The sequence below is a fragment of the Mustela lutreola genome, chromosome 7, assembly GCF_030435805.1.
Source record: "Mustela lutreola isolate mMusLut2 chromosome 7, mMusLut2.pri, whole genome shotgun sequence".
Classification (NCBI taxonomy): domain Eukaryota; kingdom Metazoa; phylum Chordata; class Mammalia; order Carnivora; family Mustelidae; genus Mustela; species Mustela lutreola.
In genome coordinates, this window is record NC_081296.1 from 45,610,820 (window position 1) to 45,631,806 (window position 20,987).

A 20,987-nucleotide genomic window follows, 5' to 3' on the forward strand; every position below is an offset into this window, starting at 1 on the left:
GTGAAAAAGTATGTGAAATTCAAATTTCAGTGTCTATAAACAAAGTCCGATGGGCCTGTGGCCAGGGTCCGCTAGCACCTTCCCCCAGGTCGCGGCCTCCTAGTTCACTAGGGTAGAGCGGAGTAGTCGCAGCAGAAATGAGAGTACTGCAAGGTCTCCAGCATTAACTCTCCGGCCTTTCCCGGAGAAGTCTGCTGACCCCTGCTCTTTCTCATCCCTTAAAGCTCAAGGGCATAGTTAGATGCCAGCTGCATCTACAGGATCTGGTGAAAGAGTGAGGAGAGAGAGAGCTGTGTTTCCATTTTCATCTCCACTACAGATGAGTCTGAATTTCCAGCTTCTTAACCCGCTTCTGCCATTAACGTCCTTGACTCGGAAAAGTGTTTTGAACCCCAGCTTCTGGGATTGATTTTTTGTTTGTTTGTTTTTTTGCTTCTGGGAAGTGTTCCTTTTATTTCGAAACATAATAGGGTGGGGTTTTTTGGTCTTTTTTTTTTCCCCCCAGGAGAGGTTTTCCACAGATGGCATCACGATAAACACTCCGAGACCCACACCACTGAAAGGACAACGCACAACTTGACTTCCACTGTCACAAGGGTTCTAGCTATGGCACCCATGCCGCCCCCTCTGAGGGCCTGGCACTCATTTCTCTTTCAGTGTCCCGCCTCTAGCGATAACACATCCTGCTTTCTTTCCAACCCTCTACTCACTCGCAGGACCGTTCCTCCTCCCACAGCTTCTTGGGTACCTACCTCCGTTGACCCTGTGAACGCAATCTTGTCTATACCAACGTGAGACGCTATTGCTGCCCCAGCCGTTGACCCGTATCCTGGCAAAATATTGATGACTCCCGGCGGAAAGCCAGCCTAACAAAACAGAATTGGAGGAAATGTGGCTTGTGAAGCTGATGAAGCACATTAAATCGGATATGCCCCAGTAGGCCCCAGCCACAAGGGGAGTGGGAGTCACTCCTAAAGGCGGTTTCCCTTACCTCCTTGATGAGGGCTCCCATGTAGAGCGCGCTGAGCGGCGTTTGTTCTGCAGGCTTAATAACTACTGTATTGCCACAGCAAAGAGCCGGAGCAATTTTCCAAGCAAACATCAGCAGGGGGAAGTTCCACTGAAAGGAAAAAACTCAAGGTTGATAAATGAAAAAATATTCCTCTACCACTTTGTTTTCAAGCTGGGGCTGCTCGGATTCCTCAGATGACTCCTCAACATAAATCTTGTCCCACCACAGAGCATAGATGTTTGGAGATTTTAATTCCTTCATGAAGAAGAGAACGGGACTGGCCTTGAAAATCTCGCCTTTTTTCTCGGTTCAGCAAATTACTGTATCCCAGTGACCCACCAAAAGAAATCTCCGGGTGAAAGGGAGTCTCTGTTTTTTGCTTTGTTTTGGTTGGGTTTTTCATTGTTGTCATTTTCTTCGTTTTTAAAACTAGACTTTGGTTCCAGGAAGTTCTTGGGCACGAAAACTTGTTCTTGCATTTGTGTTTTTACACCAGGAACTGCAGACAGGCTGGAGAGAACTCTTCAGTGTGAACAAGCTGGAGAAAACTCTGGATGTTAAGTCCATGTGTACTGGGAGGAAATCCCTTTCCTTCATATGCACGGACGGTCACAAAGCACACGATGACGACAAAAAAACCGCTTCGACTGATGAGTATGCAAAACTGTTCACTTATCTCCTTTCCATTGCAAAATAAACACATGGGATGCTGAGAAATATTGGGGAGTATCTGAATTCAAGACCTAAGATGGTTTCAACTGATTCTGAAAAGGATGTTGGGCTCGTATTGTCACATAAGCACAGGGATGAACCTGAGTACCATCAGGTGTCATTGATAATTTCATTAAGAAAGCAAGCAGAAATCCGGGTCCCCTGGCTCCAGCCCTTGACCCAATGTGTTTCTGCCTGAAGCATCTCAGCGGCCACCCGTAAAAGATTCTTACTGGCCTTGGCAAGCTTGCAAAAATATACAAGTGTCTTGCCTTCACCAAACACCCAATTTCTTTTCCCCTTGGTTGTTTATAAACTTGGGAGTCCACAGTGATGTTTTAATTCCATCTACAGTATATAAATCTTGGAGTGCGGTAATTGAGCCGGAGCTGGCTGACAAGTGGCTCTTGTCCTGTCGGTGAAAGCTGGAGCTCCAAGCTTGCCTCCGGGGAAGGGCAAGAAGAGGAGGGTTGAGTTCCCGCAGTGAAGGGGACAGACCTCACCCGGGGCCTGATCTACGGCAGATTTTCCTAGGTAGGTTAAGATCAGCAGAACTAAACCCAACCTCTCATTTTCTGTCTCATTCTCTAATAAATTTCACAGAAACCTGCAGCTTGTTGATCACTTAAAAAAATACTAATACCTCTCAAAAATCTTTGTATCCACCCCTCCCGCCCCCAAAGCCAAAGATGACTTCCTCCTATATTTTGGAAAGAGAACACTTCTTGTCTCTACTGTTTAAGAGTTGAATTTGAGCCTCCCCCGAAATCCTGCCAGAATGATTAGCTAGTACTGTTGGAAGATTCGATGATGTTTTATACAGTGCCAAGGCTGTGTATGAGAGAGGGGAAAAAAAGAATGTTTAATGTTCCAATCCAAACACTAAGCACTACATCTATTTCCCTTTACAAGACATACAACAGCCCGGCATGGTTTCAATTATGACCGTGACGTTAATTGTACTGCTGTGTCTTCTGTAGAGTCTTCTATCTAGATTCTTGTGAAAAGAAACAGTGGGAAAGAATGGGATTAAAAGACCATATAAAACAATATGCCTGGAAAGATGGTGAGTCATAGTTCTAAAAAATAAACAAGCAAATATAACAAAGCATTAATTTTCCATAAGCAGAACGGACATCCATAACCAAGGGCAGGTTATTAATACACTGGGCTTTGCTTTGCTTATTTTAATCATGAGAATTCCATGGCTTGAGAACTCAACTCCTGGTAACGGAGACGAAACCCTATTAACCTGTTCAAATAAGCATTTGAGGGGAGGCTGTTAAAGATACGTCAACAACATGATCTCAGTTTGTCCCCCACTCCCCACCCCCCCCTTAATGGAAAGCATACCTCACTGAGGTCCAGGTTTTATGTATCTTTAAGAGAACTGGTTCAAATGAAAACAAATAGGAGGCGTGAGGAGATTCACTCACCGGGATGATCTGTCCACACACGCCAATGGGTTCATGTCTGGTAAAGGTAAAATAATCTCCATCTGAAAGAAATGCCCACGGTCACTACCACAGAATTTGGATGAGAACAAAAAAATGTAGAGGGAGAATCTGGGGGGTGATGGAAAAACCAGAAGTAAAGTTAAGAAAACATCCTACTGAACCGTGTAGGAAAGCTGGTAGAAGAGCTTATCACTTGGCACAGGGTGTCTCCAGATAGGGCTCCTGAACACCCAGAGTACTGATGAGGGGCCCTCAAAGGTGAAATGAAGGACAAGTTTATGACACGAGAAGCAGTCTTGTGGGGAGGTGGAGGCAGGGGACAGGTGATGAGAGGAGGGGAGATGGGAACTGGAAAAACATAAATACTAAGTTTTACGTTAAGGGCTAAAATGATACTTCAATGTATCTCAACATTTTAAATAACTTTCTGAAGTATTAAAAAAAATACGAAGTAAATGCTGCTGGGTAAATTTTACATGGTAGGGAACTAGAAAAGGTGAGTCGTACAGTAAGATCTTTTTTATAGCTGAATCCAGGTGACAAAACATGCTTTCTGGCCACTGGGGGAACAGAGACATATCTGGGACTCTTTCAAGAAGGCAAAAGTCCTCTTTAAAAAAGATTCCATCAAAAACCCCAAAGTTTCCACTCAAATTAGCCATGAAAATAAGGACTACTTAATAATCTTATTTTCTCTATAAGAGGAATAGGCAATTGGAATAATTACCCAGGAAATTCAAACCAAAATTTTCTTTCGGAAAATACCATTATGTTTACCTGATTTTATTTTTTAATTTTTTTATACATGCATTATTTATTGAAACAGCCTATCATTAATGAATAGGTTGTTTCCAGTCTTTTGCTAATACAATGTTGCAATGAAATGTTTCATTTTTAGATACCTGTGCATATATATTTTTTATCTATTCCTTGAGGTGGAATTGCTGAATGAAAGCATACGTTCATATTGAATAGTAATAAATATTTTCGACCTGATGTCCCTAGGTATTGTATCAACTTGTACAGCCATCAACAATGTGTGATAGATTGTGTCAATAGCACTATTATTTTTTTATTTATTCAGACTTTGTTAGTTAACATGTAGCGCAATATTGGTTTCTCGAGTAGAATTCAGTGATCCATCACTTATTCACAACACCTGGTGCTGATCACAAGTGTCCTCTTTAATCCCCACCACCCAGCTAGCCCATCCCCCCACCACCCCGTCCATCAGCCCTGAGTTTGTTCTCCGTCATTAAGAGTCACTTATAGCTTATTTCCCTGTCTCGTTTTTTTCTTTTCCCCCTTCCCATATGTTCATGTTTTCTTTCTTAAATTCCACGTATGAGTGAGATCATATGGTCTCTTTCTCTGACTGATGTATTTTGCTTAGCATAATACTTCCTAGCTCCATCTGCATTGCTGCAAATGGCAAGATTTCATTCTTTTTGATGGCCGAATAATATTCCTATATATGATATGATAATATTTATATCGTGTTTTATTTGAATTATTTTAAACGGCTAATTGACATAACCAAAGAATGGTTTGTTCTTAGCATATGGCCCTACAATGCCAGTACTGGACAAAGTCTTTGCTTTTCCCTCAACTGCCAACTGGCCACTTCACACATATCTGTTTTCTATCTCAAAAGCTATCCCCCAGGAAAAGTGAAGACCCTTAGCTAATTCTCCTGAAGAACATTATTCTTAAGGATGAGGATGAAGTAGGGGCAGGAGGACTGTGTGGATTGGGGGAAGAGAAAGGATTTGGTTGTTTATCACTGTCTCTCAACACAATGAAGTCAGTCCTCTTTATCACAGAGAACTGTTTTAATTAAATTCAAATCTAGGCATTATAAAATAACTAAAGGTCTCTCTCTCTCCTGGACCTCTTCCCAGAATTCACAGCTATCTGTTACTGTGCATCTTTTCAAAGAACTTTCTTTTTCCACACACAAGGGTATGCTGCATTCTTTTATTTCTCCCCAGCTATTAAAAAAAATGTAAATGTAGTCATATTATTCAGTCTTCTGTATTTTTTCTTGATTTTTTTTCATATATACCTTACTTATTTTTTAAGCTGCTGAATGCTAGTTCACTGGCTTAACAAATATTTGTAACTACTATGAACTATCCTGAGGGACAGAGAGCTTGTCTTCCATTTAGGCAATTATAAATAGCGCTTTAGACATGATCATTTCACATTATTTTTGCGTATCTGTGGAATTTCATGATCAAAGTGTAAGTGCATTTCACATTTTGATAAATACTGCCAAATCATCCTTCAAAAAATTTACACAATTTATAATTCTAACGACAACATAGTATTCTTTCTCCCATCTTTTAACCCTGGGACTTTTCAAACATTTTAAGTTCAGTCAACCTGACAGGTGGAAAATGACTTGTTTTGATTTATGTTTCATGTTATATGGCATGAATATCTTCTCATGTTTACTGGATATTTTCAATTGTTTTATTCAGATTCATATCTTTTGCTCTTTTTCTACTGGGTTATTCAACTTTTTAGTCATTTGAAGAACTCTATGCATATACAGTAAGGATAGGTCTTTGTCACATGTATATGCAAAGTTTTTTCCTAATTTGGCTGCTCATCTCCAAATTTTGTTTTATGACCATGCTTTAAATAAAAGAAATTAGGAAACAGGTAGCATTCAACAACTGTAGGAAGGAAATTATTTTAGCATATATCCCTATTAAAACAAAAGTAGCCCAGATGTGGAAACTGTCCATAGGACGACAAGGAGAAGTCTGAGTAATACTTCAAAAATGAAATTAACTCTCTTAGCTTTATATGCAGACAACTAAAGACTTTTCATAGATACCATTCTTTACAAAAGTACAGATTCCTCTCTTTTTTCAACTTACAATCTCAGAAAAGGTTGTTGCTGTTGTTGTTGTTTTAACTATTAGTACCTTTTACTCCTTCACTTTGTGTGTATGTGCGGAAGATATAAATGGGATGTCAGGCTCTTCTTTTGGGAAGGTTTTTCATAAGGAGCAGTAACCCTGATCACAAGGCTAGATGGTATCATTTACACAGAAATCCTTCCCAACTCAACTGTAACTGGGCTAAGGTGTCGGCTGCAGGTGCATCATCATAGACGACAGAATCAGAATATCGTGTTAAGAAGGGGTGCAAACGGGCTGAGAAAAGGACGGGGATCTGAACTGAAGAAGACCGCAGGAGTTTACTGTGGCAGCACATGTGGGAAGCTGGAGCAGTTCCAGTGAAGCGTGTCCCCCTCTGTTCTAATGGCTCAAGAACTTAGTTATATTACATATATAATTTTATAGGTTCCTGAAGAAATGAAAGAGAAACAAAATGTAGGCAACATCTTATGAGGCTGACCTCATAAGGAACAGAACTGACTCTATAATTGTGTCCCAAGAGAAACAGAGTTATGGGGAATGGGCACTTCCTTGGATGAACTGTCCACAGATCTGACACTTAGCTAAAGCCTGGCAAAAAGAACAGACTGAAGAACCTTCTATCTCTACAGCTCCTCTAAGTGGGAAATAAAGAAATAAAGGATACTTTGGTGCTTGAACACTTCCCCCAAAGAATGTTGTGAGAAAGAAATAAAGGGGCTTGAGCTCAGTCTGTATTCTCATCTGGTTAGTGGAACATGATCCTGGACACCCCGAGTCTGACCAAGGGTGCCGGGCAAAGATGAGAGCTATGCCTTCTACGCATAGCCGTGGCTAGGGCTAATGGCACCACAGAGGTCCTTCAAGCTATGCTGACCCTACCCTGAATCCCATCCAGCTGCCCCAATAATGTTACCCAAATGTCAATCACTCAAGAGACAACTTCATCATGTTCACCACGTCCAAGTACATCACTTTCTCTGTTACTTAATAATTTGTTAAATCATCTTTTAGAAATACATAAAGAGCTACTTGTTAGCATCACCTTTAAAAAACTCTATGGAACAAGCAGTTTCATGAGCTAACAATATTTTCTTCAAGCCTAATAATCAAAATGAAGAATGTTCACTATTTACAGTGTAGAATAATCTAGCATGCTCCAGTGTCAAGTGGAGAGTGTACTGTGCTTCTCAAATTGAAATATGAATATGAAGCACCAGGAGGGCTTGTTAAAATGAAGGTTTTGGAACCAGAGAGTCTGAGGCAGGATCTGAGAGTCTGCATTTCTTCATGCTCCCAGGTGATATGTTGCTTCTGATCTAGGGACCACACTCCAAGTAGTGAGATGCAGAGGAACCGAAAGAACAAAGAGGGTCCCTGGGTATCACGAGAACCTAAAGCAACTTTACAGCTGCTGACTTCCTGTCTGTTTATTTTACTGTCTGCCTCTCTGATGACTCTACTGATGTGTCCCAAAAGAGTGTAAGTGTAGGAGAATCTGATGAACCTTTTAAATATTTTACAAATACTAAAAAAGAACAAAAATGTGTCTTTCCATAGAGCTTAACAAATGATTTTTACATTCTTATTTCATGCTCAAAACAATTCTATTTAAAAAATCGGGCAACAGTTATTATCAGTATTTTGTAAGTAGAGAAAAAAATGGCACAGAAAGGTTAAGTCTAGAGTGATCTAACCCGGTTAAATTGTGGCTTCTGGACTTGAATCTGGGTCATCAGACTTCAAGTTCACTGCCCTTCGAAATATTACTGAAGACTCTTCTGGGAATAGAGGGTTGGATCTGGGTGGATATCACAAACCACAGAATCAGAGTATGATGTCTAAGAGTGCCAAGGAAGGAAAAAGTGTTAACTGTTTTGTGAAGAGTGAAGATAATTGTTTGAGGATCTGTTGTGTGGACACAGAGAACTCACATAAACTTCAGTATCTAAGAAATGAAGGAAACACTGCAGAGCAACACCTCCTCCCCTCAGACGGGACACCCGGAACTGAGGGCTTCTCCCCTCTTCATGGTAGTAGAGTCAACCCCAAGGGGTAACAGAGAGTTCCTTCTCTCTCTCTTATATACCTAGATGCTACATAATGAGCACTCTTCTCTGCCTAAGTGAAACTTACAGCCAATTTTCACACCTTTTATGTTAATAATTCTATGTATATATGGCAAGATGACTTAAAAGGTATTCCCTTCATTGCTCTAGCATTGTGCTATAGAGGGCTTCAGACAGATATATAAAAAAAAATCTTGGGGATCCTGGGTGTCTCAGCTCAGCATCTGACTCCTGATTTCGGCTCAGGTCATGATCTCAAGGTTGTGAGACTGAGCCCTGTGTTGGGCTCCATGCTGGGCATGGAGCCCGCTTAATGTCCTCTCTCTCCCTCTGCACCACCAACCCCCAAGAAGAAAAAAAAGAAAGAAAAAGGAAAAAATCTCCACCCAAAGTCAGATAGTCTGTTTTAAGGTTATGCTGATCTTAGTGCTTCTTAAGAAATAAGAGATATTACAGGGAAAGTTCAGACTCAGCAAGAAAGGACTGTATTTGAGGAGAATACCAGAAAAATGTTCTGGATTCCAAATTCTGAGCCAACAAGTTAGATCATAACTATGGTGGAGAAAACTAAAGAAAAGGTAAGATACCAAAGCAGAAATACAAAATCACACCTGTGGGAATTTTATCTCTCAGCCTCTTTTCTTTTTCACTCAAAAAAAAAAAAAAAAAAAAAAAAAAAAAAAAAAAAAAAAAAAACAACCCAAAAAATACAGGGCAAAAGATACTGCTCTTGAAAGGAATTTTAGATCTACCCAGATCCAACTGCTCTGATGTCTTTTACATTTGAATTTTTACAACTCATGAAGAATATAAAAAATCTTACAATTAAATACATGATTATACCATGAATCTGGTTGACCTCTGGATCAAATTTTATTGAGCCATTTCTAGAATTATATTAAGAAAAGTCTTATCCCCTAGAAATGAGTAACAGAGTAACCCTTTTCTGTATCTGGGATGTATCAAGCCACTGTTCTATGTTCTTGATGGGAACCTGTCAAACTACACAGGAGAGACAGCAGTTACTTAATAGAACAACTTCATTATTTGAATTATTCTTCAGCGTTATCCTTGCTTCTTAAGGCAGATTTTATCATTGCTTGGAATACTTCTTTTTTTTTTTTCTAAACAGAATTTTTATTCTCATAGGAATACCGGCCAATACCAAGTTCAAGTCTCTACATGAACTTGAGTATGTTTAGACAATATGTCAATAAAATCAGAAAAATCTGTAATGTTCCAGAAATTGAGGGGAAATAATTCTAACATGGACCTCCAGAAATAGCTTCCAATTATAATACTAAGCATATTTCAAGAACTACAACAAGTTTTATATACTCACTAAAAGTGAGTTTATTAAGTAGCATAAAAATCTGTAACACAATTCAGTGAAGGGAATCTCTAGGCTGTGTTTTGAGGAGTTAGTAACCCTTGTGATGACCCCAGTGTTCAACAATTAGACCAGCTATACTGAGCTATTCCATTATGTCCCCTAGCAAATACCTATGTATTCCGACACTGAGCAGACCTCACTGAACACTGACAGCTGTAATGATAAACTCTTACATGCCTATGCAAACACTAAGACTTGATGTGTGCTAACGCTGTTCCTCCCCGACTCTGCTAGTAGCTTCCCAGAGGTGAGGTACATGTTCCTGAGTCAAGAAGACCTCCTAGCTCCACCACTACTCTTATCACGTGCGCTTGGGAAAAAAGTGACTTCTCCACCTCAGATTCCTTGTCTGAAAAATGAGTAGACTGGCCTTGGGACCCCTCAGGTCTTCCTTCATCCTAACTTCTCAAAGAGGTGTGAAGCAGGCTTCACAACCTCCTGTCACCAGCAATTCAGGTCCTACAAAGGATCCAGGTCAAGCAAACAGCTCCTCATTCTCGGTATGAGTGAATAGAAGACCTCACCATGCCCACTCTCTGTCAACAACACTAAGCTAGACTGAGCTCTCGAAGGCAATGCCTTGTGATTTGAGCCAATGTATGCATGTTTTTAGCTTATTCTTTAGTTCAAAAGGTAAATCTGAAAGGGGGTATAGTGGAAAAATAATTACATATGACCTGGGTAGATTGTTTAGCCTTTGCTATATGCTAATGTATCATAAAGCCATTTTCATGTCAGAATTCGGCTTAAAGCATGGATATTTTCCCTGCTTATATATCACACAATCAATAGAATCACTTGTTACATAGAAAAATCTTAAGTCAAGGAAATCGATTAACCTTCATTTCTCCCTCAGTAAACTGAAAACAAGCTTGGATCCTTCCTCCGTCACAAGGAGTCTGTGGACGTGAAAAGTGGCAGAAGATTTTGATATAGATTAAAAACAATCAAAATGGGGAAAATAATATTCCCCCTGCAGGGCTGCTATGAGGTTAGAGATAATTTAATGGGCACAAAGTGATCAATAAATCACAGTAATGGTTATTATTTATCAGCATAATTAGGAGGTGCCGTAGTAAAAGGGTCAAAGCTTAGGATTTATGCTCAGGAAGAACAGCTCCACTGAATAGCATGGCAGGAAATAAAAACCCGTGTTGTCAAGAGAACAACACTGAAAGCCTTGTGAATCACACCAATACTGCATAACTCCATGACAGTGTCCCACTGTGGGCCTTGCAGGAGAGGGAATGGGGAGGGCTGGGAGAAGTTCTCAATTCAGAGGGAGAAGCAGCTCTCTGGTAGAAGGCTCAAAGTGCTCATGCTGTAACCTGTTTCTCTTCTTCTCAAATATAAATATAAAGGGAGGCTACGGTTCAACCAGAAGGGAAAGAAGCACGTCCTTGCTCTAACAACTGATTATAGAATCAAAGTGCTTTCTTTTTTTTTTTTTAAGATTTTATTTATTTGTCAGAGAGAGACAGAGTGCACAAACAGGCAGAGTAGCAGGCAGAGGCAGAAGCAGGCTCCCCGCTGAGCAAGGAGCTCGATGTGAGACTCGATCCCAGGACTCTGGGATCATGACCCGAGCAGAAGGCAGCAGCTTAACCAGCTGAGCCACCCAGGCATCCTGTGAATCAAAGTGCTTTCTGTAAAATGCAGCTTTGACCAATCAAGGCATTTGTTTATTTAAAAGACTTTAGTGACTCACTACCTACCACTTTGGAATACAGCTTGTAGCATGCTTTACCCTGAGCCCCACCATCTTTTCCACCTGGCTATCTGGTCAGACCCACTGTCACACAGTACTGTCCTCCCTCCACGCTCTGCATAGGCTACTGTCACCACCCGTGATGGTCCAACCTCCCTTCTTCACTGAGCTGCCCTTCAGGGCTCATGCTGTACATACCCCTGCCTGTTCCAGGAAGCCTTAAGACCCAGTGATACCTCTCCTGCGGCATCCCATCAGACCTCATGCTTCTACAGCTGAATAAGCCACACTATATTGCAACTGCAATTGCAAAAATTGTCTACCTTGTTTTCTTTACTGTTCTTTGACCATCTTACTTACTCACCTTTGTATATCCAGCACTTTACATCATGGCCAGGACACATAGCAGGTGCTCAAAAACAAACAAAACACAACAAAACAAAAAAACCCGTCGAGTGAATGAATGCATGAAGGAAAGAGTGAATGACTGAGAAGCTTAAGTTGGTGCCTGGTAGAAGAGATGAAGAAAGAGTTCTTCCATTACAGGGCAGAACACCCTGCCTCCCTAAATGGGAAAGAGTGAAAGTGACAACAGCATAATTCTTCCTACTGTCTTTGGGTCTTGTCCTTCAGTGTCAGAGATACTAGGCTGGATGAACCATAGGATGTCCTTCAATGAAAACAAAGTAATCTTATATTTTGCAAAACAAAAAACAACAACAACCAAAAAAAAAAACAAAAAACAACAACCACAAAAAACTTTCTGGTTTACTTTTTATGGGTCACCAAATAGAACTGTGCTTTTCATCCCCCTATTTCCTCTGAAGCAACAGTTTGGTATTTGCTGATTCAGTGTCCAAGCCAACTTTACAGAACATAACTACCCTGAATAATAAGAATCAAAAGTCTATTAATCTAAAAATCTGCAGAGGATTAAAGATTTCACCAGGGTAACTGGCCTCTTCATCTTCCTGTCCTGCTGGACCAAGTCTCCGTAAGAAGAGGGTCTACAATGGCTTAGGCAGAAAGAGACCTGGGCTTGAATCTCAGGCCTGCCACTTACTGGCCATGTAACCTTGTTCAAGACACTAAACTCTTGCTCTCTCATTTTCCTATCTGTAAAATGGGTATAATACCTTTTAAAACCCAACCTGCTTCACAGGATCACACTCAGAATCACACAGGTCCTGTGTGTAAAAGAACATTTTACACAATCAAGTACTGTGCAGATATAAACTACATTATTCCTTTGTATTATAATTCTAAATGTAAAACCAGGGTATTTCACAAAGAAATGTATGTAACACAATAAAGACAGCAAGGTTAAAGACTAATAACCTTCCTATATTCCTGATTTCGGTGGGAAAAGCAAAGAATGCAGGGACAAAATGAAGCTCATGTTAAGTTACGGAGTTACAAAGGACAAACGTGAATGGACTGATTAAACACATTTGAGAATAAGTAAGTGACTAATAACTGCCCCCCTTCCCTGGCTTTCCTGTATCTTCCCTTCCCCCGGTTCAGTCCAGCTAGATTCCCTAAACCCTGAGCTAGCTGGAGGGGCAGAGGAGCTGAATTCTTAGCAGCCTACAGTCGAGAGCCGCTGTACCTACACCTGGAACAGAGAGCAGAGCGGCCAAGTTCACGTCTGCCTCCAGCCTTCCCTCACCTCCGGGAGGCACCGCAGCGAGATCTCTTCCATCTCAAATCCCCACTAGCCTCCCGACTCTCTGGAGCCTCCCTCACCTGGTATCCGTCTAAATGCACTTTAAGAAAAATTAGGGAAACTAAACATGAGTTAGGGTTTAAGAGAATGCCTCCCTTTTCTCCTTCGTGGGCTGAACACCATTTTGTGTGTAAACGTACTATGACAGCCTTTTCGAAATCCTGTACTTCTAACTCCTACATCAATGTCCTTACGATCTCCAAAGAGCATCAGATGAAAGCAGTGATGCCTATGCACCAAACACCTCTTGCCACATAAAGTAAAATAAAGCATCAAGCATCAGAGACTCCAGGAAATCTTTACCTAACAAGAGTGTTCTCTAAGAAAGCAAAAAACACCAAGACATTGTTAGGCCAAATAGAGATGTATGTATTCAGCCTTCTGTCGCACCTTACTTCTTAAGATGTTTGTAAATCATAAAAGATATTTAAATGCCCAAAAACGTATTTTGTTTTAGTAGTGAATTGGTGGGGGGAGGTAGGGAGAACAAAAAACCAAGGGCCTTTGGTCTCGGTCTTGTTTATTTACCTTTCTGCATTGACCCAGGAGAGAACAACCTAAAAAGGCTGACATGTGTTCTGTTTTTAACAAAGCTTTTCGTTCTCAGGACCCCCAACAGGCTTGCTCAGTAACCCTGCTCCACTCGGGCCATTCCCAAATCCAGCCCTTGGGGTTAGAGAGCAGGGGTTCTGTAAAATACTCAGAGCCAGGACTGCATGGAGAGCCTGACATTCCTGAGGAGCAACCTTCTCCAACCCGAGTGTGCCGAACAAGGAAAACCTCGGCATGGCAAGGAAGAGCGCCTAGGACAGCAAACCCATTTTCTAACGACTAACATTCCCTGGGCTGCCACCATTCATGGAGGTAATTTTAAAATAAACCTTTGCAGTCTCACCTTTGTCCCCTCTCCATGCTCACGGCGACTTCCCATCTCACCCCATGCCTGAGTGAAGGGTCATAGTAGACCTTTGCCTGGTGCTGGTGTCTGGATCCTCTCCTCGCTGCTCAAGGCCGAAAAGCCCCACCAGGCAGCCACGGGCCGCTGGTGAGCAGCAGAATCTCAGGCCCCAGCCCAGATCTCTTTCAGCAGAAACTGTGCTTGGGGAAGGTCCCAAGCAATACATACATACGCCAAAGTTTGAGAAACACCGCTCTAAGCCCTCCATCCACACGGCCAGCCAGCCTCCCCTTTTTCTGGCCAAGCAGCACTTTGCCTAGGAAGGCCCAGCCCTACTTTGCACACCTCCGACTGTACACGTGGAAATCGGGCTGTTTTCCAGAGCACAAAGGTAGAGTGCCTGGCTAAGCACTTAGCTGTCCCTAGGAGCCATGCCAAGAACACTTGTTTCCTTTCCTTACGTGTGTTTGCTGCTACCGGCATCTTCCTATCTACTTCAGCTGCTCCCTTTCCTCTCATGGTATCTTCTTCCCAGAATCTAACATGACCATAAAGCGAAGTGATTCGCCAGACCCTAATGTCAGAATTTCAGCTCTACAACTTAACTTGCCGGCAAGTCAGGAAAATTGCTTATCTTCACTAGGCCTCGGTTTCTTCCTCTGTCAGTGAGGATGCTAATAAGACTACCTTCCCCTTGGCGTTGCTAAGATCTCAGCCTGGCATTAGCTGTCACTGGCACCCGCTGCATGGGCTGGACCCTGTCCACTGATGAACTCTGTCTGGACACCTCCCTTCCCCTTTAGAGGACTACAGCACTGCAGACCAAGCCACACGACCCGGCAGCTCAGTCACTCTCCCATAGACGTCTTTGTTTCTTCTGTGGGTTTTAGCTCCTAACCTGGATCTTAAAAGAAAGAATGGTTACAGATTGTGAAAGGAATTCATGCTCATTATAGAAAATACAGACAAGTATAAAAAAGAGAAATAAATTATCCACCATCTCACCGCTAAGAGACTGTTGTTAACATTTTAGAGTACTTTCTTCCAAACCCATAGATTTCACATTTCAGGAGGGAAAGGACCAAGTCTTAATGTTCGTGGAATTATCCCTGACTTCCCCATGTCCAACACCCCTCTCGCTGCACCCCCAGCGCTCAACATTGTGACTGCCACGTCCACCTGCATCTTAGCTGAGTGCCAGGTGGGTGGAAGCGGCTTGCCACTGCATTTATGTGTAGACTGTCCACACACAGGAACAGGGATGCTGGCAGAGTTAGTGATGTGGTCTGTTCGGTTCTTCAGTTCAAGTTGCTGTGAGTGTGCCCTACCTGCTATGGGACAGCTGTTCGTGTTTGATGGTGAAAGTGTATTTCTGGTGAAGCCTCATGTTTCCTTTTCAATGTACTCAGATTTCACATACCTACAGGAATGGTCATCCCGTGAATTTTATCAGCCCAGCCTGCGTAATACCGAAGGGTTTTGATGACCCCCTGCAAATCCACATAAAAAGCTTGCAGGAACGGTTTGCCACCATTTAGGGATTCCATGGTCTGTAGGAAAAGAAATGGAGACAGTTTTCTAGTGATACAATAAATAATTTTTGGAGCAGAAGAAAAAAAGGAAGAGAGAAGATATGAATATGAATAACGTTGTATACGTGGCCAACCCCGACTTCCCAAATAAACAGATTTTTAGCACAGCTAATATAATTTAGCTTCTAGTAAAAACCACAATGAATATGCATGCACTCATTCTCGTGCCTGGTCGCTCCAGGAACCACTATCCCAATAATACATAAACACAACATTTTTTCAACTGTTGATAGAGAATATTCTGCCTGTCAAACCAGCGTCTGTTATTTAATGATCGGAGCTGCGTGGGGACTTTTTAGAGTCTACACCAGTAATCTGAATCCATAAAGAGAAGTGGGGACGTGGGCTTTTACACGACTGACGAGAATATAAAACGTTTTCCACCGCTGCCAAGATCCCTGCTGAGAAATGGAATATCCACAGTGCACAGCGAGTTTATTTATTACCATCAAATAAACAAGATCTCCTCCAGGGAAGCTCACACTTTAACAACTTCAGGGCTGGTTTTTTGTAAATATTTATGTTAACAACCATTACCTATTAATAGGGAAGTATCTGGTCCATTTAATAAAAATAGACATGGTGAGCAGTTGTAGATTATAAATGTTACTGTTTGAATGACATATTCCTAAACTGCTTAAATCTGTAGAAACAACTAAAAAATCCAAATGGACACACTGAAATGAGAAAAGAGTATTTCAACTTGAGAAATATCAAAGGCGTTACAAGTTTAACAAATTAAATAAGCAAATACATATGTTTATAATCTGCCGTCCTTCTCTGTAACCCCTTTTTACAACACACTGGAGTGAGAATGACTCGAGTGCTGACAAAAATAAAATGGAAATATTTTCCATTTGATGACATAAAAATACAATTACTTACAATGAAATTTACCCAGTTACTATGTGGAGAAGATGGGAATCATTTTAAGAGATCACATTACTTATCACTGTATATTGGTTCCTCTTTATTAAGGGGAATCAAATTATCTCCGTGTACTTTTTAGGACATGTATACACTCGTGAGATGGGCACTACATTCTCCATGCAGCCAGCACACGGCCAAGGTCTACACGGCACTGAGTGAAACAATCAATAACCAGAATCTGGGCCACCTATATCGTCCCAGTGAGCTTCTGACACCAGCCAAATTCACTTGTTTATTTTCAATTAATTATGTGTACTCGGATGAAGTATTAACTTTGCTCTCTGGTCAGGGACTTCCCTATATTTCAGAGGCTATTTCTTATTAAAACTTACTCCTCCCATGGTTCTGGAGTGTTTAAAAAGAGAAATCTCATTTAGGTATAAGGGCAAAAAGGAACTGATCAGTGAGATAGAACGTCAGAAAAAGAGCTGCACTTGAATTTCATGACATGAAAATGTAACTGCAGAAATGAACTATATCATTACCTGGTACATACTATTAGTAGAATTTGTAAATATTGGGTAGATTTCACTCAATTAAAAAGATACTTATAAACCATCAATGTGCTGCCCTCCCCCCAATCATTTACATGCGAGGAACTGTGCTGGGCTTATAAAAAAAGAAGTAAAATACAGTTTTTACTCGCACGAAGAAATTATAACCCAGTAAGAAGATAAGCATCTTTACCAGCATTCCTTCCCAAGTGTTCTGAAGAATTCAGTTTTGCACAATATTGACAGATTATCCAGAAAAATAGTGCTGAGTCTTAAGTGTACGTGTGAAGAACAGTGAGCAGGGCTTTCCAGGGTCTCTCATATACTCAGTGTCTTGGGAATATCTAAGAAGGAGTTACTTTACCATGGAACGCCTTTTTCACAAAATGCAGAAACACCTCATTGAAAGAGTTTTCCTTGAAGTACCATATTAGAAAATGTTTTTATAGAAAAGTAAATGTTATATACAGTCAGAGTTCCAGGATTCATTTGTGTTCCCATCCTATGGACAGATTCCTGATGGTTGGAGGAAAGAGCCAAGATGGAAGGGACATGAGGGAAGGAACGTTGTGCTCCCCTCCCCCAGAGCAAGCCCAGTTGTACCCTGCTTCCCTGGGCAGAGTGGAGGATGCAGCGTTTGTGGTTTGAATGTCTGACTGAACAAGGACGTCCTCATGTTAATGGATCACCTGCGGGTGATCGAGTTGGAGATCCCTGACATACGACACGGACTTTTCCCAAATGGTTCTGGTTTCCCAGAACTTTATATTCTCTAAGAAATCAACTTTTATTTTAAAAAGAGCAAAAACAAACACAGTAACCACTAGGTGAGAGAAACTTCTTTAGGTGAGAAATTGCATTAGTGAAAGAATGCTACTGTCCCTGGCTATCTCTCCTTTTTTTCTCTCCAGTTCTAGAACGTGGCAGAACAAAGGAAGCAGACATGTTTAAAAGGCCCTGTGCTTCTGAAGGACTCTCTTTAGTCAGAAGAGGTTAACTCTGGGGAGGTTTAAAAAAAAAAACAAAAACAAAAAACAGTCCTATTTGATTCTCAAAAGAATCATCTGGGATTGCTTTTCCACAGGCTTCCTGGTGACTCTCCTGTTGCTGAACCATTTTTGTTTTGTGTTGTTTGTCGAGGGTGGGATACAGTTGGAAAAGAAGGCAGAGAGGTCCTTAACAGTCATGGGAAGCTATGGTTTTGTTCTTCAAAATTCAATAAGAAGAGACACTCACTGGTCCTGCATTTGCCCATCTGATGCCAAAGCCTACCCCTCTCATTTTTTCTGTATTATGGACTCCTCAGCTTTTTCCACAGGTGGGCTTCAGAAAGACTAAGGAATCTGCATTTCAGTGGAATGGTAAATTCAGAGTAAAGACTTAATGTTTTGTGGGGGCTACTTACTGCAAGAACTGCCCTGTCTCGTTCCACCAAGTCTGCAAGCTTATCCAACAGACGGCCTCTCTCAGAAGCATCCATCCTTCTCCACACAGAACCAAGAGAGAAAGCCAGGCGGGCTGCCTGCACCGCTTTGTCTATGTCTGCCTGTTAGAGAGAGACAGGGAGAGAGAGGCACAACTCAGGAGAGATCACATTCCAAATAAAGAACCACCTGCTTTCAGGAAAAAGGTGATGAACAAATGTCAGTGCTGGTGTCTGGAGAGCATAAGCTTAGTGCTCCATTGTCTGAAGGCAATTATTTCAATATTTTGCTAAAAAAGGACATACCTTGTCTGCTTCTTGAACTTCACACACCTGCTCTCCTGTGGCTGGATTATAGACAGGGAACGCTCTCCCGCTCTCTGAGTTCTGCCACTCATTGTTAATAAAAATCTAAGGGGGCAGACAAAAGAAGGGGATCGGTGAGATGGGTGGTAGGAAGCCAACCAACAGCCAAGTATTATGGAAGTACCATGATAGTAATATTTGTTCACTGTGTTTAATGGCCTATAAGTGAAGTACAGAATTTGAAGTATTACCAGAGCCCCTTGAACAGCACTCAGCCCAGCATCTCTCGGAATTCAGGAATTTATTCTATGCTCAAGGTTTATTCTACCTCAAGGTTATCCAAAGATGAAAAGTAGTTCTTACCTTTAGTGAACCTCCAACCAGGGTGAGAGTCAAACAAAGATGGAAGGACAGAGTGTCCCATACATACACACAATACACTGAGGATAGTAAAATCACAGAACAAGCTAATAGTCATCAAGATTTAGATCCTAGTTTCTCTGTCAGAGGCGTAAGTAACTTCACAGGGGAACTTGAAGGCTGCTGGAATAAGTAAGCATTCACTTAATTTATAGTCAGATCCTGAACTGAGCAATGACTGAGCAAACTCATCAGTGAGCTAAACAAGTTACATGTGCAGATCCAAGTTAGACTGCTTTCCCTTTGCTGGGCAGGCTACACAGCTCAGCAAAGGGAAAAGGTCTTTCAGACTGATCTCTCACGGATTTCTTTCTTTCTTCCTTTTTTCAGAGAAACATTCTATTACTGGATTATTATTATTATAGAAGGATATGATAAAGGATACAGACAGACATGCAGATAACCATACGTAATAAATTTCATTTATATACAAGCACACATAAGTGTGTGTGTCTCATGGATTTCTTTAGACCATTGGTTTCCTTATTAAGGAAATGGAAACAATGAATTCTGGAACACTGAAAAGAAATTTTAAAAAATGAAAAATTTTATAAAAGGAAAGAGAGATTCTATCAAAATGGCAAAGAGACCAAAAGTTTAAAATACTATTCAAGTTAATATCTCAGAAGATTTCTAAGAAATGAGGTGAACAAAAAGAGAAAGTACAGGCAAAAAAAATGTAAAAATTTTTATTGATACTAAAGAGAGAAATCCAAACAAATATTTTTGGACTATGAAAAGCTCAAAGAACACAAAGATATTTTACCCTATAAAATTTGTCACCTGACAATGAAAGTTTCCAAACTTATGAGATATCAGTCGATTTAAAATAAACACAATGGGGGCGGCCTGAGTGGCTCAATGGGTTAAGCCTCTGCCTTCAGCTCACGTTGTGATCCCAGGATCCTGGGATCAAGCCCCACATTGGGCTCTCTGCTCAGCAGGGAGCCTGCTTCCCCCTTCTCTCTCTGCCTGCCTCTCTGCCTACTTGTGATCTCTCTCTCTCTACCAAATAAATCAAAAATAAAAAAATAAAATAAAATAAGCACAATGAAAAACTTATCTGGTACTGCCTACCATTTCGATAGTCACAGATGATGCTAATGAGGATATTATCTACAATTTTAAATACCAAGTTCTAGATTATTCTGAAACTTGATTTTCCATTGATTTGATTTAAAAAAAAAAAAAAAAAAAAAAGCCTGCGTTGAAGGAACCTTCTTTTCCTGAAGGTTTTCTTAAAGATTTTATTTATTTATTTATTTACTGAAAGCAGGAGTTGGGGGAGAGGCAGAGAGAGAAATCTTAAGCCGACTTCGCACAGCTCAAGGAGCCTAATGCAGGGCTCAGATCCAGGACTGTGATATGATGACCTGAGCTGAAATCAGAGTCGGATGGATGGTCAACAAACTGAGCCACCCGGGAGCCCCCTGAAGGCTTTTTAAGATACACGGGGAAAAAATTTAAGTCTGCCTAAGTACTTAATTCATATGTAACAAGTACAAACACAATGACCTAGTAATTTCATAACATTTTAAGTGTGCAATTTATAGACATGCTTCATGTAATATATTCGTTTATTCAATAAACCCTTAGTTATTTCTAAACACAAGACAATCAAAGATGACTAGCAGTTCCAGCCCCCCAGGGTCTTCCAGTCTCTCGTAGTTCATTAAATATTCCAACAACCCTAATGACAGGATTTTATTATCTCTACTGAAGATGGGAAAGTTGAGAGAAAGGGAGGTTAAGAGTCTGAGGAAGCAGGTTCTCACTGTGGCTCTGAGTCAGTCCTCTGCTCTCTCTACTACATCAAAGTTTGCAGGATTGCCCAGCCCAAAGAAATGCAACTAGTTAGTGGCCAAGCCTGAATCAGATCCATAGTTTTTGGACTCCTGGTCTGGCTCTCTTTCCACTCCGCTTATCAAACTTCTTAATAGTTCCCAGCTCATCAGAT

At 41.1% G+C, this 20,987-nt stretch overlaps 1 protein-coding gene across 1 annotated transcript in view; it reads right to left on the reverse strand.

Moving 5' to 3' along the window:
- ALDH1A2 (aldehyde dehydrogenase 1 family member A2) overlaps positions 1–20,987 on the reverse strand; it is a 93,628-nt gene that overhangs the window by 35,689 nt on the left and 36,952 nt on the right. The window contains exons 3-8 of the mRNA XM_059180623.1: positions 18,611–18,715; positions 18,287–18,427; positions 15,286–15,415; positions 3,160–3,221; positions 992–1,120; positions 753–866 (exon numbers count right to left, since the gene is read on the reverse strand). Coding sequence (XP_059036606.1) covers positions 753–866; positions 992–1,120; positions 3,160–3,221; positions 15,286–15,415; positions 18,287–18,427; positions 18,611–18,715 — 681 coding nt within the window. The remainder of the gene's footprint in view (positions 1–752; positions 867–991; positions 1,121–3,159; positions 3,222–15,285; positions 15,416–18,286; positions 18,428–18,610; positions 18,716–20,987) is intronic.